The 24104-nt window shown below is 40.5% G+C and overlaps 1 protein-coding gene across 1 annotated transcript in view; it reads left to right on the forward strand.

The window, feature by feature from the left end:
- Positions 1–24104, forward strand: part of LOC137503372 (zinc finger protein 503-like) — a 226863-nt gene that overhangs the window by 10636 nt on the left and 192123 nt on the right. Inside the window, exon 2 of the mRNA XM_068230948.1 lies at positions 15021–15139. Within this exon, the coding sequence (XP_068087049.1) occupies positions 15118–15139 (22 nt within the window). The 5' untranslated portion in view covers positions 15021–15117. The remainder of the gene's footprint in view (positions 1–15020; positions 15140–24104) is intronic.

Consider the following 24104-nt stretch of genomic DNA (forward strand, 5'->3'; position numbering starts at 1 on the left):
CGATATTAGCCCGCTAGAATACACGCATGACATTTCAGCGCTATGTATAGATTATAAGATTTTCTTACACAATGTAAAAATGTTACGTCATTCTAAAGCGGGAAAATATTTTCCAGAAGGGTGTTCCGGTCCAACTAAACTACTCCCAGTTACCACATACAGTCTAGAAACTTGCATCCAAACCAACATAAATATCAGCAAACCACAAGCAGTGGGAATGAATTTCTTAAGAACTATGATTAGAAAGCAAGGAGGGACAAAATATGAAATGCCAACGTATGCCATTTGGTCCAAGTGAAAATATCCCTTAGTGAGACCTGTGTCAAAGCCAGGCTGAAATAATTTGGTCATCTCAAAAGAATGGACCTACAAAGAACAGCTAGAGTGTGGTCTGAGAAGGAATTCAAAGACAAAAGAACAAGAAGTCGGCCAAGGAAGAGATTTGATCGATCAAATTAGAAATGATCTAACTGGACGAGGTCTCGATTTGCAGCAGGTTATGGAAGAACACCTCTACTTGGACAGAAGTAAATGGAGAGCGCTCATTCACTGCACCCAGGAAACTGGAGCTGGTTCAAGATGTTGATAATGAGGGAAGTTTGTTGTAACTAGTTGTAACCCACTAATTTTAAACATCAAGGTGGTCTTGCTTCCGGGATTTGTCATGCCCTGTCTTAGAGTAAACCCTCTAAGAATTTTGGTACTACAGAGCCGACTATGCTTTTGGGACTGTAACACCTGTCAGAGAAATACCCACGATTCTTGTTTTCTGGTGACGGCTCTTGGGCGACCGCTTATCTCCGACACACGTGAAGGGATTAACAAGATTCCCACTGTCCCTAACTACTATCTAGTGAAGCCACTGCCAAGGGAACAGGCTTGGGAGAATTAGCGGGCAAAGAAGACTTTGCTGAGTGACTATAATCTGGCATTGTAAGGAGACATGAGAGGTGATGCATAAGTTGGAGGTCACAGGGGCGTAATGTTAGGGCCTGCAGTGCAGGTAGGCCCGGGCCATTAAGGGAACCCACAGACTCCTCGGATAAGAACATATCTAACCTAATGTCATTCTGCACAGTTATGATCAGGGCAATTTATAGAATTAGTCGAAATAGTTTGTTTTTATAATTGGTACGTAGAAGAACTGCCACTTGGTTGCACCTAGCAGCAGTTTCTTGCGTTGAATGTAACACAGCACAGCTGTAAACATGTTTTACCCTTGATATTGCCCCCTTCATGCCGGGCTCAGCTTGCCGGAGAGCGAGGGTCTCAGAGGTGGACCGTTCGCTATCGGCTGTGCAGAAATTTTTAAAGGCAGGGATAGATGAAGGACTAGCGACAAATGAAAGGAGACTAAAATAGGTTTACACATTTATTAAAACTGACACTCTTTTAAATAAAAAAATTAAATTCACAAAATCTGGGTTTGATTCTTGAAAATATCTTCTCCTCGTGCTATCATTTATGAGGGATCTTGCTCAAATTAAAGTTCAACGACTGTTTGTTTCTGTAATAATAAATATAGGAATCATTAATTTACTGTAAAATTTGATTGAAAATCAAAATAATATCTGATATCATTCTCCTATAATGATAATCAAATTGTTTAAATTAAAATATTCCATCTGGATTTCGCTTATTTTTACAAGAAATGATTATTTCTCTTCCTTATTTAAATTATTGAAAATTATTTAATTCATCAATTTATGGTTAGCAAGTCTTCCTTAGACTTTCCCTTCCAACAATTACTTCATTTTTATAATTATTAATTGAATAAGCGTCTTGTAATAAATTTTTACTTGAACTTATATCAACCTAAATTTTACTCAATTTTATGCAGAAAGTGACTGTACAATAACTAATAATTAAATCTCGTGACATCAGTCCATGGACGTTGCCTTCTCTTATTCACTTTAACTTAGTGAATTAGGCCCTAATCTACCTTAAATTACCATAAAATCTTCTAAAGATTCAAAATTGATCCAATTACGGACACGCGAAATAATACAAATCGGTCAAAAATTTGACGCACATAGTGGAGAATATCGTCACAAAATCGTACAAGAAATATTCATAAAACACAGAATAGGATCAAATCACACATCACACATTCACACATGGGTACACGGCATTATTATAATATTATTTACACGAACACTAACCCATTATTATTAAATTTAGGATTTACTGCAAATTAGGGAAATCATTCTCTAGATGACACTATCACGCACATCCCAGGTATCAATTTAGAATGTGATGGAATTAAGGTTATCACTTATACGTAGAAATTAACTATACAACGATGTTCAAGGAAAATTTTAAACAGAAATCATCCCAATTAAGCAAGTAGAATAACTACAACACAGGTCAAAATATTAGAATACGCGCTTACGGTACATGAGTTGCGGCATTTATTTTTATTCACCTATAATGTCGTGGCTCTCAATTACTCTGCACTGAAGCTCGAAGAAATCATGTCCAGTGACACATCTCTTCCCAAAATTGACTCTAATGGATGCATAAATTATTACTCAAAATATAATGTCCATCTGCAAGTCATACTCAAATTAATAGCGCAGAAAACATACATCTAATTCGTCATTACTCCGTCCGGAAAATTGCCACGTCCCAGGCTTACTTTACATAAAGTGAGCACACGATAATACTTTCCAAGAATAACTAACATTAAACCCATGACCTTATTAAATCATTTTAGCCCGTAATTAGGTTTAATTATTTTTACTCATTATTATTATTATTATATTCCTGACCGTGCATAATCTCACTCGCAAAGCTGTCGTATGAAGTTATTCGGATGACTCTAAACAAACTCGAACCCACAAACATGTCGTACAATCGTAGAATGAAATTCTACACTAAGAAAAACACTAGAACACTGTCCTAATTTGTCTCAATTAATTTCCAAAGTATTTCAAAACCAATCAAAATTAACGCGGGGTTCATTTATTTTTTATCTCTCCTGCCTTCTAAATTCTTAGGACAGTTGAGGTCTCTCTCGATGACATACACTCATTTCTAACTAATAGAACAAATACACACTCATTCCAGAGCACTAACTACCTCTCACCAAAGAAAGAAGAATGAAAAGTCAAACTACTGCAAAACTAATAGAAATCTAAATGAATAAGGTAAGGCTACGTTTACAAACATTTTACAAAGATAGAAAGAAATTGAATTCTTAAAGAATACTCATGTGGCTGGTGTGAACTGGATTCTGGCTGATGACCTAGCACGTGGTCACATCACCTTCCATCGAACAAAGTCTCGCCCATGTCCGACGCCTTACATGCTTAGTGACTCATGGAGGAGCTGAAGATACACAGGAACTTGTAGTATTCTTCGCGGAACTAGATAACCATCTTGCAGTGAACTCGAACCAAGGAACTTCCTTCTTCCAAGTTCTCGTAGAAAGCTGAAACTAACAAAAGTCTTAGCAATAGCCCAGGATACACACACGATGCTTTATAATTTGGATGTAGACACTTATCTTAGGACAACCCTAAATAAAATCGTAGCTAATTTTTCCGAGTGTCTGAATTGCTGTTTATACAGTCCTCGATGCCTTCTCTAATGTAAAGTCTTCCCGTGAAGCAAACGACGTCCAGTCTCTTCCGTAGCTGCAGTCAGAGTAATGCTCAAATTTAGCGTTCAGAAGTACAAAACCCTCTATAAAATTTTCCTCTGGAATTACCATTAATTTCCTATCCTAAGATGTAGGTGTGCCCCTTAATTACATCTAATTGGTGGATTTGTTGCATTCCTGTGAAGATTGTCATTTTTATTGGCTGCTTCAGTTTCACATCACTTGACTTTCCATTTATTGATCGATTCAGATCAGGCTGCTCACCGGGTCACGTGGTACGCACACATGTGTTTGAAGGCCACATAACAGGAATTTCACCCTGCTTCCTCGTTCTCTTGGTAGGTCGGGAAAAACGGGTTCGCAAAGTGACTGGCTCGCACTAGCACGGAAGTACAGAATCTCACCCTCTTGGCGATTAAATAATGTTCCAACACGCTGATGAAATAAATTATTTTCCTTTTACTAAATTATTACCACTTTTGAAGGGGACAATATAGATGTTGATTCCCATAGGGAATCTGAAATATTTGTCCTGAATGAATAAATTTATAATACCAATATAAATGGTCGGTTATTGGACATTATAAATTTTCCAGCTAACTCATTCTTGGTTGCCAGCGTTTCGCCCTCGCGTGCTAGGGTGGTCTCATCATTTGGTACCTAGCACACCTACCAATATGCTGGCTAGTGCATACCGTGGAGGCCACTGTGTAGGCTAACTGGAGCCACCGGCAGTGCCAATGCACTAAGAGACTTTGTCTCATTATCAAAAATTGATGCCTGCTTGGCCATCAGATGATATAGATGTGGATTCCCATAGGGAATCTGAAATATTTGTCCTGAATGAGTAAATTTATAATACCAATATAAATGGTCCGTTATTGGACATTATAAATTTTCCAGCTAACTCATTCTTGGTTGCCAGCGTTTCGCCCTCGCGCGCTAGGGTGGGCTCATCAGTTGGTACCTAGCACACCTACCAATACGCTGGCTAGTGCATACCGTGGAGGCCACTGTGTAGGCTAACGGGAGCCACTGGCAGTGCCAAAGCACTAAGAGACTTTGTCTCATTATCAAAAATTGATGCCTGCTTGGCCATCAGATGATATAGATGTTGATTCCCATAGGGAATCTGAAATATATGTCCTGAATGAGTAAATTTATAATACCAATATAAATGGTCCGTTATTGGACATTATAAATTTTCCAGCTAACTCATTCTTGGTTGCCAGCGTTTCGCCCTCGCGTGCTAGGGTGGGCTCATCAGTTGGTACCTAGCACACCTACCAATACGCTGGCTAGTGCATACCGTGGAGACCACTGTGTAGGCTAACTGGAGCCACTGGCAGTGCCAATGCACTAAGAGACTTTGTCTCATTATCAAAAATTGATGCCTGCTTGGCCATCAGATGATATAGATGTTGATTCCCATAGGGAATCTGAAATATTTGTCCTGAATGAGTAAATTTATAATACCAATATAAATGGTCCGTTATTGGACATTATAAATTTTCCAGCCAACTCATTCTTGGTTGCCAGCGTTTCACCCTCGCGTGCTAAGGTGGGCTCATCAGTTGCTACCTAGCACACCTACCAATACGCTGGCTAGTGCATACCGTGGAGGCCACTGTGTAGGCTAACTGGAGCCACCGGCAGTGCCAATGCACTAAGAGACTTAGTCTCATTATCAAAAAATGATGCCTGCTTGGCCATCAGATGATATAGATGTTGATTCCCATAGGGAATCTGAAATATTTGTCCTGAATGAGTAAATTTATAATACCAATATAAATGGTCCGTTATTGGACATTATAAATTTTCCAGCTAACTCATTCTTGGTTGCCAGCGTTTCGCCCTCGCGTGCTAGGGTGGGCTCATCAGTTGGTACCTAGCACACCTACCAATACGCTGGCTAGTGCATACCGTGGAGGCCACTGTGTAGGCTAACTGGAGCCACTGGCAGTGCCAATGCACTAAGAGACTTTGTCTCATTATCAAAAATTGATGCCTGCTTGGCCATCAGATGATATAGATGTTGATTCCCATAGGGAATCTGAAATATTTGTCCTGAATGAGTAAATTTATAATACCAATATAAATGGTCCGTTATTGAACATTATAAATTTTTCAGCTAACTCATTCTTGGTTGCCAGCGTTTCGCCCTCGCGTGCTAGGGTGGGCTCATCAGTTGGTACCTAGCACACCTACCAATACGCTGGCTAGTGCATACCGTGGAGGCCACTGTGTAGGCTAACTGGAGCCACCGGCAGTGCCAATGCACTAAGAGACTTAGTCTCATTATCAAAAAATGATGCCTGCTTGGCCATCAGATGATATAGATGTTGATTCCCATAGGGAATCTGAAATATTTGTCCTGAATGAGTAAATTTATAATACCAATATAAATGGTCCGTTATTGGACATTATAAATTTTCCAGCTAACTCATTCTTGGTTGCCAGCGTTTCGCCCTCGCGTGCTAGGGTGGGCTCATCAGTTGGTACCTAGCACACCTACCAATACGCTGGCTAGTGCATACCGTGGAGGCCACTGTTTAGGCTAACTGGAGCCACTGGCAGTGCCAATGCACTAAGAGACTTTGTCTCATTATCAAAAATTGATGCCTGCTTGGCCATCAGATGATATAGATGTTGATTCCCATAGGGAATCTGAAATATTTGTCCTGAATGAGTAAATTTATAATACCAATATAAATGGTCCGTTATTGAACATTATAAATTTTTCAGCTAACTCATTCTTGGTTGCCAGCGTTTCGCCCTCGCGTGCTAGGGTGGGCTCATCAGTTGGTACCTAGCACACCTACCAATACGCTGGCTAGTGCATACCGTGGAGGCCACTGTGTAGGCTAACTGGAGCCACTGGCAGTGCCAATGCACTAAGAGACTTTGTCTCATTATCAAAAATTGATGCCTGCTTGGCCATCAGATGATATAGATGTTGATTCCCATAGGGAATCTGAAAAATTTGTCCTGAATGAGTAAATTTATAATACCAATATAAATGGTCCGTTATTGGACATTATAAATTTTTCAGCTAACTCATTCTTGGTTGCCAGCGTTTCGCCCTCGCGTGCTAGGGTGGGCTCATCAGTTGGTACCTAGCACACCTACCAATACGCTGGCTAGTGCATCCTGTGGAGGCCACTGTGTAGGCTAACTGGAGCCACTGGCAGTGCCAATGCACTAAGAGACTTTGTCTCATTATCAAAAATTGATGCCTGCTTGGCCATCAGATGATATAGATGTTGATTCCCATAGGGAATCTGAAATATTTGTCCTGAATGAGTAAATTTATAAATTTTCCAGCTAACTCATTCTTGGTTACCAGCGTTTCGCCCTCGCGCGCTAGGGTGTGCTCATCAGTTGGTACCTAGCACACCTACCAATAAGCTGGCTGCGTATTGAGTGCATATATCAATTTTTGATAATGAGACAAAGTCTCTTAGTGCATTGGCACTGCCAGTGGCTCCAGTTAGCCTACACAGTGGCCTCCACGGCATGCACTAGCCAGCGTATTGGTAGGTGTGCTAGGTACCAACTGATGAGCCCACCCTAGCACGCGAGGGCGAAACGCTGGCAACCAAGAATGAGTTAGCTGGAAAATTTATAATATCCAATAACGGACCATTTATATTGGTGTTATAAATTTACTCATTCAGGACAAATATTTCAGATTCCCTATGGGAATCAACATCTATATCATCTGATGGCCAAGCAGGCATCAATTTTTGATAATGAGACAAAATCTCTTAGTGTATTGGCACTGCCAGTGGCTCCAGTTAGCCTACACAGTGGCCTCCACGGTATGCACTAGCCAGCGTATTGGTAGGTGTGCTAGGTACCAACTGATGAGCCCACCCTAGCACACGAGGGCGAAACGCTGGTAACCAAGAATATGCTAGCTGGAAAATTTATAATGTCCAATAACGGACCATTTATATTGGTGTTATAAATTTACTCATTCAGGACAAATATTTCAGAATCCCTATGGGAATCAACATCTATATCATCTGATGGCCAAGCAGGCATCAATTTTTGATAATGAGACAAAATCTCTTAGTGTATTGGCACTGCCAGTGGCTCCAGTTAGCCTACACAGTGGCCTCCACGGTATGCACTAGCCAGCGTATTGGTAGGTGTGCTAGGTACCAACTGATGAGCCCACCCTAGCACGTGAGGGCGAAACGCTGGCAACCAAGAATGAGTTAGCTGGAAAATTTATAATGTCCAATAACGGACCATTTATATTGGTTTTTCCCTTGCCGTATCTCACAACACTGCGAAACACTTTCCACAAAACACCCGCAGCAAATTATTTTAATAAATCACAGCAATGAAAGTTAATACCAAAATATCATAGTTATAAAATTATATTCTTGCTGTGTAATCCTGAGATCATATTGTCCACAAATTTTGCAGAACATGTAACTTGTGTCACACATTTATTGGACAACAATGTATAATGCCAATAAGAAGTTGGTGTAATAACAATCAGTCAACTCACTTTCGTACGAGCTCTCTCTGCACGAAGTTAATAGTACATTAGGCTTATCAGTTTGCGTTTTGATATTTTTCGAACCTTAATTGATGAGTTTTTGTTTTTATTTTGTTATATTTTTCTGAATACTTTTTTATAACCAAGACTTTGGTGTCAGTTGCAGAATACAGTTCTGTATATGAAACTGATTAATATTAAGTGGTGCATGGTTGGCAGTTCAGCAGTTCAGCCATTAAACCATGTAGGCAGTCAAATAAAACCTATTAAACATTACTTTTAGCAATCTTATGATAACGAATAATCCCTTTGTTTACATAGCCTGACAATATATTGAATTACTTCTTCCTGTTATAATTACATTTATATTAGTGATTCATAGGTTTTCGCATTTTATTTGAGGGGCCCCAAATTTTTATTTTGGCAGTTGGGTCCGTATCACATTTGTTATGCTCTTGGGGAAGTGGTAACATCGCCGGTGAAATACTGCCGGTAATAGTTCAGTAGTTTCTTTACTTTCGTTGACATAAGAATGATCCCATATGACAGAACTTGAAAATGAAAAGTGACATCGTTGTTCTTTCTGTTATTTAGTTCTAGCTCTTTAAATCGCTCCTCGTATTGTGCCTTAATGTGAGGCAAACTTTCTGGGCCCATTCTCACGCCCCACTTCTATATGCCGGAAATAATGTTGCACGATAAACATCTCCTCCTTCATTGTGAGAACAATAACTGTAGAAATCAACACAGCAATGATTTGCCGATATGACAAACTATTACATACAATAAATAAATACTTTGTTGCTAAGAAAATGTGGACATCAGGTCAGCAGTAATTTTAGTGGCATTTATTTTGCCGTGTATGACCGCCATTCAAAAAGAAACAAGCCCGAGGCTATAAAATTAAAACAAGCACTCTTCAGCCACTTGTCACACTGTGACACAAGGTGGTGAATGGCTATCGTAAAATTCCTGAGGCTGCCATGTGAACCAGTTCCGAATGTACTGCTTGACATCGTCCAAGGTGAATCGTTCGCCTCTTTTTTAGCTCACCAAAAATGGTATAGTCACAGGGAGACAGATCCGGTCTGTATGGAGAGTGACTGACGACCTCCCATTTGAATGTCTGCAAGAGCTCCTTGACTGTGTTTCCTGTATGAGACCTTGCATTGTCGTGGAGCAGAATGATTCCTCCAGTGAGCTATGTTGATCGTTTCGCGAAGGACAGTGGAGGTTTATCAATATCACTGCACATTTATCGTCCCATGCTGCAGGAAGTCCATAAGGGGGCCCTTTTAATCAAAGAAGAAGCTGAGCATAGCCTTTCCTGCACTTGAATTTATAGGGTGGTGGCAAACCTGCATGCTTCCACTGGAGACTTTATTGCTCTGAATCGGGTTCGAAGTGATGACACCATGCCTCATCTCCAGCGACCACCTGCGACATGAACTCATTCCCTTCCTTGGTATAGTGCAGCCGATGTTCAAGAGAGTGTCCAATTCAACATTCTTCCTGTGATGTTTGAAGACTGAGAGGCACCCATTGGGTGCACTTTTTGCAAAATTTCAATCTGTCCTTAATAATGGCGTGAACAATTCTGACGCTCACTCCGACCTCTGCAACAACAACTGCTTGTAACTCACCGGTCTTGCATAATGAAGGCATCCACCTGCTGGACAATGACATCCATAATGCGGTGTGGATTTCCAGACCATGCATCATCAGCAAACAACATCTGTCCTTTCCTGAATCGCTTGCGCCATGCTTTGACACTTACAATTGACATGCAGAGCTCTCCGTAAACTTGTGCCATTCTTCGATGTATTTCAGTTCCCCACACTCTTTCCGCTGTCAGGAAATGCACTACGCCCATTTGGTCTTCATTTGAGCCTCCAGTTCACTGTTTTCAGCACGACTGAATGCAGTGGACGGTCGATTCGTGCACCTGCTAGCTCTATCATCATGTGGGTGTGCGACCGTGTCCCTCTAGCGGTGAGTTTGGGACCTCAGCACTCTTATAGGGACCAAACCTTCCTCCCCAGGTAATGACATTACGATCCTTTCAGCGGTTTTCATTGTATAGCCTCCGGCTCGTTTCTTTTTGAACCAAAGTTATCCACGGGATGATTTTGAATAGTGGCAACAATGCCGTAGCACTGCCAGGAATCGGAGCCTACCCTCCCTCTCAGCAAATGAACACACCCTTGCTATTTAAAGCTAGATACTTCATAATTGTTCCGTATTGAACTAAGAATCACAATGTTAAAAAGGAAGTAACCAAGTTCCACCTATTTAATACACTGATATAAAGTTGCACAAACTTACGTTACAACATGTTTAATATGGCAGCCGATGGAAAAGAGTAGGGCATAAGGTGTACAATTATCAACATACATAACATACTTTTATTGCTAGTTTTAAGAAAATAGAGATTTAATTTGTGTGCGATACATTGTTTAAGAAATTTTATATCTTTGCTCAGTTTTGCGATTTTCACTTTTAGGCCCATGTAATATCCGGAGGATGAACTCATATCTGGTAATGTTCTTAATCCAATTAGAGACTAGTGATCGAACTAGTGGTATCACTTGAAATGAAATACTCATTAAACAGCAACGGAGATCCATCTAAATTTCTGAGATTAACTTGAAAATTCTAATAGAATTACATAATTATCACCATCGCATGGGTTACAAGTGCAGCGTTCATGAGCTTTAATCACATTATTATTACTCCCTATTCATGAAGTGTATTCAACGTGTGCTGCATTTTATTTTATTTCACACTGTGCTCCCAAAGACACAAGCAACAAATCATTCAATAATAAATTATTCAATTAATATCCCGCAGGACTGCCAATATTCTAGGTACATCATGAACTGAGCACATTAAATATCACATATAATGAATCTAACACAATTTATAGCCCACGACCATTTAATTACATTCTTAACCCGGTCTTCTACTTAAATTTATTATTATTTTAGTGATTATTACATCTATCAGTCCTTCTGAAATGTCGTGAAATTAGATGACTCGATCCCAAACAATTACAAGTGAACTTAGATGACACTAAATTTGACCCTATCTCACAAAAATTACATACAACTCCAATCAAGATATTTCCAACATCACATGTAGGCAATTGAAATTTATCGCGTGGTCAGCAATTTTTAAATACATCTAAATCCTACATATGAGAACTCATTCAAAGACAGACTACAACAGCTAGTCTAATAGATTTCAAATTTCAGTCACACACATGTAACTTAACTACCATGACACCTCAAGAAATGAAAATGAAAATAACTCAATCTACTACAAAAACTAATAGAACTACAATTTGGGGAAGAAAGATCATCTAGTTTTACAATGATGAGAAGATATCAAACATTTAAAATGGTACTCAAGTTTAGCTGAAGTTTGATTCCAGGTTGAGATTCGTCATTGCGGCATTTTCCCGTCAGTCACCTTCAGCAGCCAGAAATGCCTTAAATGCTTAGCAGGTCATGGAGACACGGCAGTAGACGTCCCATGATGAAATTATGCTGCACGTTGTAGAGGAAGAATCCGCCTTGAAGTACTGGTCGATTCGCTGGGATGAGTTTCACCATGTGCCAGTAATGTAAGCTGTAACTAATGCAAGAGATATTAGAATGTGCACACACATGTTGGAAAATTTAATCTTGCTTAGGATTGTGGCTGTAGAGCAATTCGGTTGCTGCATCTATGACTGAGCAGTCCTATTTAGGGTCCAGTCTGCTCACCTCTCATGGGGAAGGGGCTAGAAAAGGTGCTCTAAATATAATCAGCCATTTCTAGTACCGATTGGATAGCCGCATCCAATGGTATCACCTCAATGCCATTGAACAACAAAGAAATATTTTGTTACATGGAATGTAAGAACACTTAATGATGACACTTCAAATGAGAGACCCGAAAGGAGAACAACCCTTGTGTGTAGAGAGTTATGAAGATATAATTTCAACATAGCAGCACTCCAGGAGACCCAACTTGCTAAAGAAGGTCAGTTGAATGAAAACAGTGCAGGATACACTTTCTTCTGGAAGGGTAAACCTACCAATGAACACCGAACACATGAAGTAGGCTTTGCCATCAAGAGTAAGCTTCTCAGAGACCTGCTGAAGCTTCCAACTGGGCATAATGAATGCATCATTACATTAAGACTTTGATTAAATGGCAACCAGCATGCCACAATAATTTGCACATATGCCCCCACATTAGACTCTAATGAGGACATCAAAGAAACATTCTATTTAGATCTGGATGACATCCTATCAAACATCAATCGCCTAGACAAAATCATCCTGCTTGGCGATTTTAATGTCGGAGTAGGAAAGGACCACAAAGTATGGAATGGTGTCACTGGCCAGGAGGGAGTTGGCAGTGAAAACTCCAGTGGTATTAGAATCATCTCAAAATGTGCTGAACATGGACTGATAATCACCAACACCATCTTTTGCCCCAAAGGATCACTTCAAAACATCATTGCAGCATCCTAGTTCGAAACACCGGCACCTCATTGACTATGTAATCGTCCGCTAGCAAGATCTACGCAATGTTCTCGTCACCAAAGCAATGACGGGAGCTGATGACTGTTGGACAAATCACCAACTTATTACATCAGTGATGCTTTTGTCACTGTCCACCCAGAGGAGGAAACAACAGGAGAGCTTCAGACATACTTTTGACACCGATAAGTTTGACAATACAGAAATTACGTCAAAATTCAGAGAGCTCCTTCATCGATCTTTGCCAAAAGAATATCAGCTTGAAGTAACGCAACACTGGGAGAATCTGAAGACCACTATTCAAGATTCTTGCAAAGAAATATTAGGATATAAGGCCAGAAAACATCAGGACTGGTTTGATGAAAATGATAAAGAAACTGAAGCATTGATCTGAGAGAAGAGAAATGCCTTGCAAGCATGGCGAAGGGACATGAACTCCCACTCTAAGAAACAAGCCGTAAGTATTGCCAAAGCAAAACCCGTGAACCCAAGAATGCATGGTGGACAGCAAAGGCAAAAGAGTTTCAATATCTAGTAGATAAAGATTCATGACAATTCTTCCAAGCGACAAAAGCAGTTTATGGTCCCACCACCTTTGGGAGGAATCCCCTTTGGTCCAGTGATAACAGTACACTTTTTAAAGATCAATACTCCATGATGAATAGGTGGAAAGAGCATTTTGAAGACCTCTTGAACCAGGAATCGATTATTGATGAACAGGTGTATGATGAATTAAACCAAGCTCCCATCAATGAAGAGCTTGGCTCCCTGCCAACACTAGATGAAGTTAAGCATGGTGTCAAGCAAGCAAAGCATCATAAAGTCTCTGGTCCTGATGGTATACCAGTGGAAGCTCTCAAAGAAGGAGGTGAGGAATGAATAAGATACATACATGAACTGATCTTGTCTGTCATGCTGTACGGTCGTGCTCGTATAGTGTCTTAACACTGACATTATACTGGGATTCTTTCACCATGGTCTCTATGCTGTGTGTATGTATGTTTGGTGGATTTGTGCGATTATCCATCTCTCACAGGTGCTAGTTTAGCTCCACAGTTACTCCTTTATTTACATTTGCTCTGTGCTCTAATTGCCTGATTAGTCGTTTATTTTAAATAATTTTCCTTTCTGCTTAGATGGGTCATTTTTAGTAATGCTTGTTGGTTGCAGTAACTATGGCAACCTCTCGTCCTCCTTGCATTAGTTTGGTGTTATCTACTGGTTTTGCCCTTGACTTTGAAATGATGATGGCTCATATTTAGCATTACCGTAGGGAGATAATCATATATATGCCCCATATATATTTGAATATTGAGCAACACTGTGGGTTCGTTAAATTGGAAAGCTTTGTGAGAGAGGCGAGTAGCCAACGGTTTCATTTTAGATCGCGCAGAGTTAGAGGACAGTCAGTAGCAAGCTTTGAAATCGTGAGTAATTTGAAAGCTTGAACAAGTCTGCAGAGAGTGTCGCAGTATTGCCTGATAAGCAGCGTGCTCAAAGTAACCCAATCGTGGGATAGAAGGCGTGGTTGACGGTCATTGTGCAACCCAAGACAAATTTTTCCACACTACCAACTTCATCCATCGCAGTGCTGACCTACTATTATCTTATGGAAGAAATCTGTTATTTAACCTATGCTTCAGTTTTGATATGAATACTGACTTGTAGTTGATTTTACAGACACATATCTGTTCATATTTTGGCTACTTTAAATCAAAGTACTGAATTGCTCTTTTCCAACTGTCGTGCGCTTCGTCTTCAGAAAGCGGTCGATCCCAAGCCATAGTCCCCTGGGGAACCCCCTCTTTTGAATAAGCCAAGTGAATCTATAACGCCACAAGCAGCAGGGGAAGTGTCCATGTTAGTCGGGACTCCAGTGTTCTTTGTCTGTTATACATTTCAACAGTAACGCTATTACTAATATAGTTTTGAGAACCGAATGTAATGAACAGTGAAGCTATTTGAGAACTCTCTTAAAATGCACAATCCTGCTGCGAATTAAGACCGATAAATCCGGGAGTGAACAGTATGTTATTGTGGCAGGTACCTCTGCCCATATGACGAAATAGAGTAATGCCAAGTGCACGAGGCACAGTGTACGTTGCAAATTTGGGACGGTAAAGGCTCAAACCTCCATGACTCTCGTGGACTGATTTAACAGTGGTTATATGCAAACATTTATCGGGTTGCGTATCGCGATCACAGGAGTCGTGTGTGCGCTCGACACGATTATTTCACTGTATATGATCAATATACGAACTATTCCGTTAAATATTAACTGTGAACGAAGGTCAATATTCTATCTGTTTAATTATTTGTATAGAGTGATATTTGCGTATGTAAGTGAAAAGGTATTAACTATTCATTCTAGGAGTGTTATCTACAAGGACTACGATGGCATCATCCTGTGCTGATCCAGTGTTATGATAGGAGCGTAAATCTACAGCCACAGCAGTCATGTGACTGGCATGGAATCCAAGATTGACAAAGGTAAGTGAAATGCTAATAATATAAGCATGTTCTTAGAAGTCAGCTTAGTTTCATCCTATGTAGATTTTAAGTTTACATTAAAAGTCAGCTCGCTAGGGCTGAGCTATGCTTCGTTTTAGGTTTTGTAACTGGTTGTCCAGGGCGATTGCATGCTAATGCCCTTATTTTTCTGTGTTAGTTTAGTACTGGAAAAGAGGATGCAATTAGGTGTAGATAGGAATGTCTTATTTCGTTTTATTTCAGGTTATTACGATATATGTATTTTAGGTGTAAAATCAGGAGGTAGCTTCTTCATTACCGATGCTATGCGCCCTTAATGCTTAGGGGGATAAGAATAGTCAAAGCAATGTAGGTTTCTTTAATTACTACACAAGAGCGCGTTTTCAAGTACATTTCGGCCGCCGGAGAAGTGTGAGGCGACGTTGAGAAGTAAGAGTGTTATTTGAGTGGAGAAGACAGACAATTTGGGAAGGAGTGTAATAAAAGTGCAAAGGAAAGGCGGAATCACCTAGAATATAATGAGGGTAATGAAGCAGGAAAATGGGCCTGTGAAAATTTCAGTGAAGGAAAAAATATGAGTTATAGCTGCTTGTTAAGAGACAGGCTTGAATACGCCTGGATATTCGGTAATACAGTAGAGATTCGAACCCATCCGCGGGTAGTTGTAATTTTTTTGACACTTTGAGTCAAGTTTACTTAATTTTATAATTTAATTTTCGAACAGTATCGATAATTTTATCATGTGCTTAGTTAAATCCATTTTACCCCAAAATTTGCTTCTTATTCACACTAAATGACACTGTTTCCCATTCATATACCGTAGGTTATTCTTAGGAAGTTAGCTTTAGTTTCAACGCTCAAGTTTTGACCGAACGTACCACAAGCTCTTCGACTTAGCCTGGCATATCTATATTTTGGATGGCGCCGTATCACGTGGGGAGATAGTCATTTTTAGCGACCCAGTACCGTGGGGGTAATTGTCATTTTGGGCACTGTTTATACCTACTCTAGATCATTATTTTGCGCTGACCGCATCTTTTGTAGGCAATTTTAGGAGTGTATTGTTCGAAATTTTGGGGAGGATCATAATTGGTACCCAATATTTAAGTTAAGAGATAATTTCAAATAGGCACATTATAGATGACAAAGTCCGATATTCTTGTTCGATACTCAGACTGAGTCATGTGATCTGGCAACTTGACGTACTAGATAATCGAGTCTACATTGCGGTAATCGATAGTACTTATGTCCGTACATGAATACGGGAGGGTGAGGTTTCCTTGGAAATCGTATATTTAGAAGAAGTTGGTTTGGTACATATTGGCATTAAAGTTAAGTTTTGTATTGTAACCAAACGAAGAAAGTCACACCAATATGAGAGGTAAAGTTAAAAACATATCACACGTACCCTTGAAAACTTATAAGTCTTATAAGACAATAATTATTGACTAAAAATACAAATCTCAATAAAATTAATGCTAATCTCACACCCCCAGTCATGACGTAGATGTGATGGCAATAAGTGTACCTAATACAAAAGTTGTAAGAGCTTTGCAGGAGTAGTGAAGATTAAAAAGGAGGACAGATAGCCGATGGTAGAAGCAGGTCAAATAAATCAGCGATTCCACTGGCAATTCGAGAACAATAAAATGATTTCTAGGTGAGGCAAGCATACGATGTGTATCCTTCAGATACATTCGACTACAGACATAGCCTAAAAATTTATGTGAAATACATTTGCATAGCCAGTGATTTTAAATTTGTTTTTATTTGGCATAAAATAGGGACACAAGTTAGTCTCAAGCTCTGATGTAAATTTGTAATTACAGGGGCATAACTGTTAAAGATTGCAGGTGTATGGACAATTGTTGTGGGAAATACCGTATAAACCTTTAATCGGAAATAATATGCAAATGTAGTTACGCATTGATGTCTAATACATAGATTTGAGCCCGAATTAGGACAGGCCTACATTTTTATTTAACATTTGGGGCTACACGAGTAATATTCTGTAAATTATTTATACACGGCTGAATATTTTTTCTTTTATCGCGATATTAAAAGCACATGATATGAGTTAGGCAGTTTCTGCATGGTGAATTTTGGAAGCCATATTGTTTGTGATTATGCAGACAGCAGAAAATGGGAATTTAAAATTAAAATTTGAAAATCTTGGTACTACATATATAGACTTTTACGCCGGAAGCATGGCTGTCTTATTCGAATTGAATAAGATGGCAGTAACTTGAGCCGATCTTCTGGCTAAGATGGACTTTGCAGGGGCGGAAGCCAGGGTGCGCGAGCAAGAGTCGAAGGAGCGTATGAAGAAGATGGACCTGGCACCTGCGGAAGCTATGAGATGCAAGCAGGAACATATGGCAGAGATAAAGGACAGAATCAAATTACCAGCACTAGAGGCTGAGAAATGCGAACTTACGATCTGCGGAGACGTAGTGAAACAGATAATAGAAGGGAATGAGAAGCTTGTGGGAAGGATTGAAGTAGTTCAGAGATGTCATCAGGAGGGTATGAATCGCTTAGAGAAGCGCATTGACGAAGGAGATTCGAACCGAGGAACAGGTAGTCCAAATTCAAAAGATCCTTTAGGAGCTGATAGGGAAAGTATCAGATGGAGCCTTAAAGACAGAGAAACAACTAGTAGTTTAGATGAGGCACGCACGGAAATATGAAAGAATAGGAGAGCGATTGATCAACTCAGTGCAGAAACGGAGGAGAGATTTTCAGCCATCACCGAAGAAATCAGGACTCAGGTTGCCGAAGTGAAACCGAAGAATGAAGAAAAGCTGGAAAGAAGACTATCTGAAAAGGAAAGGGAAAACGTAGCAAAGATGAAAACCCTGGAAGAAAAACTTTCGCACGAGGTCGCGGATCAAATTACGGACAAGGGCGAGGAGATCAGGAAAACAATTCTGACAGATAGAGAGACCACCAGAGGTAATATACCTGAAGCATGGGCAGATTTGAGTCAAAAGAATGCTCATAATTTGACATCTACAGAAAAGGAAGTTGGAGTTGCCAGATCTCAGGACAAGTAAACAAATGGACAAGTTTAAATGTTCGATTCAACAGCATAGCATGGAGAGAGAGAGAGAATAGTAATGTGGGCAGTCATAAACCTTGAAATGAAAACCAATATCTTGATCACTCAAGGGGTCCGTCACAGCTAGACTGTACATTTACGATATATTTGTACCACATGCGATTCCTAGGAGTCAACATAGAGAAAACTCAGTATTCACGCTCGATAATGCCTGAGCACATTATGCCAACATCTTTCAGAGATTCCTGCACGAGTGCCATGGGCTATGAAAGGAGTGGGCACCCAGAATTTCCGAACTGAATCAGAGTTAAGACTAGGACCACTTGCAGCAACACATCCGTGCGAGAAATTAGACATACCAGCAATCAAAGCCCTTGGAGAAGGTTCGGAAAGAGTGCGGAAGTCTGTTTCAACAGAGCGTGTGGTGCCTTGTCGGAAGCTATAAAGCTATTAACTAAGTGAGGGGCCGATAAAATTCCTAATTAACCACTTGACGTACTTTGACCGATCTCTCCGTCCTGGCTCTCAACCGTACTCCGGTACAAAGACCGATCTCTCCGTCCGCGCGTAGTGTTTATTTCCGGACCCGCTCCAAGTCGGTTTCCTTTGTGAAAGGATTTGATATTAGTAAGGTAACCTCTTGACAGGTGGAATCACAGTTTTATTTCATTGATGTATTTGATAAACACTTCTGTACAGTTATTCCGCAGAAAGAATAACCTGTATCTTAGCAACCTCACCGTAAGCGAAATCATGGCTGCCTCCAAGTTGAGAGACGAAGCGATTTTGTGGGAATTTTTAGAAGACAATAACATTGATATAGAAATAAGCGATGAAGAATTTAGTGGATATGGAAAGTAGTTCGTGTGATAGAAACTTTAGCGCTGCTAGGGGTGTACACAGTGCTGTTTTGCCGTCAAATATGTCACTGAATTTTAGGCCTACAACTGATGCCACACCAGCGGCTTCTAATCATATTTTACACAATAGGGAATGGAACTGGGAGCACGTAAGTTATACTCTAGAGTATCATTCATGCATCGCAACTGGTGAAGGTGTTTTCCAAAGGCACCTACGACAATGCCCGAAGGAACTTCAAGTTATGAACGAATTTTTAACAGCAGACTTTTTGGGAACATCTAACTAATGAGGTAAATGCTTACGCAAGTAAATGTCTTGTATCGGCTGCCGAGGATATAAATAGGGTAATGTCATATGGAAAGGAACACTGGTTTCCTGTATCTGTGGATGAAATGAAGGCCAGATTACCTTGAAGTGGTAATGTACAGTATGATGGAAAAAAAGACGTCCAGACCCAATCTTGTTGTTGACTACAACCGTAGAAAGGGTGGTATTGATTCACATGACCAGAGAGTCGCATCATTCCCCTTGACGAGGAAGTATGTAAAAGGATATAAAAATATACTTCTACATGCTAGACATGACACTTCTGAATTTCAACATCATTCATCACCTCCTCAACTCTGACAAGAAGCGAGTAGGCTTTACCAGCTTCCAGATCAATTAGGGCGAACAGCTATTGGCAAGTGTGACCTTGCCTGACTATCGAAAATAAGGCACCCAAGCCTTGGGGATGCACCAGTGAGACTTCAAAGGGAGGCACTGGGGACCCCCAACAACGAAGAAGGTTATCCCATCACGGAGATGCAAAGTCTGTGCAACACGGGGTCTGAGAAAGGAAACTTCATATGAATGCCACGGGTGCAAGGTGGCGATGCATGTATATGACTTTTATGATCTACTATATTCATAAAGACTTCACAAAGTACATCTGACAGTAGTTCGGATATTTCCTTTCATTAAGTTGCTAAAGCATGCTTTTTCAGTGTCGGTGATAATATCATGTAAATTAATGAAAATAAATGGTACACCAAGGCATAAATAAGTTCAGTTAAATGGTATGTGAATGGGTTAAGACACTATTACAACTGCGCTTTGGTGTTTAACCCCTTGGCTTATCACACGTTGAGCAATGACTTGTGTTTGGAGAATAAAGAAAGAGGATGCCTAATTTGAATTTGTAATCGTTGCAGAAAATGTGGTTTGCTTGTGTGTATCATGGAGGTATGATCAGAAAAAGAAATTTGGTCACCTTATTGGTATTTGGAAAATACAAGTTCAAAAATCATGATATGTAACTATTTCAAAATGATTTAGATAAGTTTCTTCAAGAGAAATCTGAAAAGAATACACTAAGGATATAAAAGGTTCAATTTTTTTGCTAGTTGCTTTACGTCGCACCGACACAGATAGGTCTTACAGCGACGATAGGGACAGGAAAGTGGTAGGAGTTGGAAGGAAGCGGACGTGGCCTTAATTAAGGTACAGCCCCAGCATTTGCCTGGTGTGAAAATGGGAAACCACGGAAAACTATTTTTAGGGCTGCCGACAGTGGGATTCGAACCTACTGTCTCCCGAATACTGGATACTGGCCGCATTTAAGCGACTGCAGCTATCGAGCTCGGTCTAAATGGTTCAAAAGGATTTATCAGGTGAAATAGGAGAACTGTATTCTATCCACTTCAACCAATTCAAATACCAGGGAAATGTGGGATATAGCTAGCTCTTGCGGAAGTTTCAGTACAGCGGTGCTATGAAGTGCACAGGGATACAGGAAATTATCACCTAGCTTACAAATTACAAATAGAGTAAATCTTAATGCACACATCTTCTTTAAACATTCTTTATTATCTCAGTCTTACATCTTCCTCTTTCCATAAACAATGGAAATAGTCTCAGTCCATCTTCCTCCTTACAGTACAATTCACCATGAGCAATGGACCTCTTATGTTGCAGGAAGTAAATGTGAAAAATAAAATTCACTCCTCACCGTAATATGTGACCTGAGAAAAACCCAACATGACCACTTTATTACATTCACAGATAAGTCCTTAACAGCCACTAATTTCTTCGAGAAATAATAACTTGCCCGAGCATCATCTTATTGACAATCTACAGTTAAATACTGATATCCCCCCCCCCCTTCAACGATTTGTATGTTGCCGAGTTCAGGTGTGATAAAATCTATGCTGACAAACTCCCAACCCTGATACTTTCTGGAATGTATCTAATGAGCCCAGGCTACTTCTAATTGAGGTAGAAAGATGGGCAAATTTTCAGGTTGGGCCTATACATACAGTGGAATCTCAATTCTCCGTTTTTGGAGGGACCACTGAAAAAAAACGTACAACACGGGAAGACAGAAAATCTGGGAATGAATGAACCATGAACAATCTGGCTAAACATTAAAAAAAAAAAAAAAAACTGTATACTTAAAATCTTACAAACACCCTTAAACCAAACCAAATTACAGGCCCAACGGGCCTTCCGCCCACCAAGCAACTGCTGCTCGGTCCTAACGCCTGCAGATTACGAGGCAACGCATGGTCAGTGTAACAAATCCTCTCGGCCGTTATTCATGGCTTTCTAGACTGGGGTCGTCATCTCACCATTAAATAGCGCCTCAATTAAAGGTAATTGTAGAATGAGTGAACCAGGAACCAGCCCTCATATCCAGGTAAAAATGCCTGACCTGGCCGGGAATCGAACCTGGGTCCTTCGGGTGAGAGGCAGGCAAGTTCGACCGCGGGGCCGGCTTCAAGCATTAATTACCGGTACATGGCATAAAAGTCTCAAAAGTTTACATTCAGTTTTACTGGCGAAACTTGTCGATTTCGTCTGAAAACTTCTTTCAGTTCAGCAACTTTGATCGGTCAAACTGTTAGAAAAACCTAATAACATCAAGACAAACAATCGACCGCAAGTATATTTTAATTCTCTAATCTAATAAAATAAAGCACATTGGATACAAAAGCGCCCAGCATGATGTCAAAATCCCTTTTTCTTTAAATCTTCCATTGTAATTTGGTCACCGGTATACTGTTCGTAGTCAGTTTATGGAAATCTTGTGTCTTGTCTTGTCTACATCATTTAATGGGCTTCGCTTGAGAGCGGTATACCCAGCCACGTAACCTAAAAAAGGAAACCAAAGTATGGAGGAGGTGGACAAGGAAAGTCAAAAGTGAAAAAAAGGTAGGAAATTAAAGAATGAAACGACAACACAACTACACAGGAAAAACACAAGGACACAAGGGGACTAATCTTCACGCCAAAGCGACCGATACTTGGCGACTTTCTACTAATCACAAACAGACCGAGTCGCACCGAGAGGAGGAAGAAGGTATTGAAACTACTAGACCGGGTGGGAGATAGAAAAGGAATAGATAAGGTAACTACGGTTAGATATCGAGTATCGAACACGTCTATATTGTGGTACCACGAAATTGGGAATGAATAGGATATGAGGTAGATATATAACCATTATCAGAGGGAATGCGTGTTATTTGGTTACATTACTACCGGCATTCCTGGTAGACCTATTCTGTGAAGCAACAAAAGATTCGAGGTTGTGTAAAAGAGCCACAACTTCCTCCTGTAGAGTAAGGAGCCTTTTTGACTATGTGGCATCGTGCTCAGCTGCCTTAGCATACGCCCCAAGTTTATCGGAAATAGCTGGAATTATTTTCGAAACCGGGTTCGAAGCCCGGGATGTTTCTGGCTTTTCGTTCGCAGGCGACACAGCCTGCTGGGAAGGAAAGGGAGTGTTCGTCCCGGATACAGAGGAATTGGAAGATATGGCAGTCGTAGCCGAGGGAGGTATTTTGAGGAGTTCACGATATCCCTGGACATCATACCCTGGTGACCTATCAGGACTTGGAGTGTGGGATGAGACAACTGCCGTAAATTTACGTTTTCTGGGCTTCTGATTCTGTAGAACCGGCGCAGATTTCTGGAGTGGAGGAAATTGTTGGAGGGTCAAAAGGGGGTTGAATCTATTGGACACTGGGGTAAAAAAGGACTCGGAGGATAAAGGAGCACCTTCCAAAGCCTGCTTTTTTTTCATATCCTGTTGTTGTTTATGTTCTGGGCATTGTAGAGATCCTACGGAATGCTCCCCGGAACAATTGAGACAAAGTCTGGTAGGATTTTTACATACTGTAGTTTCATGATCTTGTGCGCAATTGGCACATCGAGGGAGTTGAGCCCTACAGTTTTTTCTGGTATGGCCATATCATTGGCAGCGCCGACAGATAGTCGGTTGAAAGACAAATGGGTCGACCTGGGTACGAACCCGATAAATGGAGACGAAGGCAGGTAAAGTCTGACTACGAAATGCGAGTTTAATGGTGCCAGTTGGAATACAACTGACCCGGCCATCCTGAACGGAGCGTCGGTTCATTCTCTGAGCTCCAACGATAGGGGCGGTTGATTCAGCAACCTGACAAATTTCCTCTACGGACAAATCTTTATCAACCCCTCGAATAACTCCGATCTTATATAGTGACGCGGAAGGAATAAACGCTTTGAGATTTTTTCCTTTAAGATAGGATTGGTGAGAAAGTTATTAGCTTTTGTGCTTGTCTGAAACTCAATTTGAATCCTATGGTGACCTCGCCTAGCAATTTGAGTAACACCCGAAAATTTACGGTCATAAAAAATTTTCCCAAAGCCATGGGATGTATACTGCCCAATTTCTTACTTTCATTAATGGCCTCCACAAATACTAGATAGAGGCCTTTATGGGTATCATCATATATCTGCGTTTCAGGTTTAAGAGCATACACATCAACCTTAGTAGAGGAAGCACAGTTACGATCCGATGGGGTTGGGTCATTTAACACAAGGGTATTTTCCATAGAGTACTCACGAATATCAACTTCTACAGACTCCTCCTCCATACTCTGTCCCCCACTCGACTCCGCCATGATGTGGGGAGTGAGTTAGAATTTAAGACATAGAATACAAAACCTCGTACCGCTCCCAAGGAAGCTAAGTAAGACGAAACACTGATCATCCGAACCTACTCGCACCACACTGAGTAAG

Source organism: Anabrus simplex, chromosome X (assembly GCF_040414725.1).
Source record: "Anabrus simplex isolate iqAnaSimp1 chromosome X, ASM4041472v1, whole genome shotgun sequence".
NCBI lineage: Eukaryota > Metazoa > Arthropoda > Insecta > Orthoptera > Tettigoniidae > Anabrus > Anabrus simplex.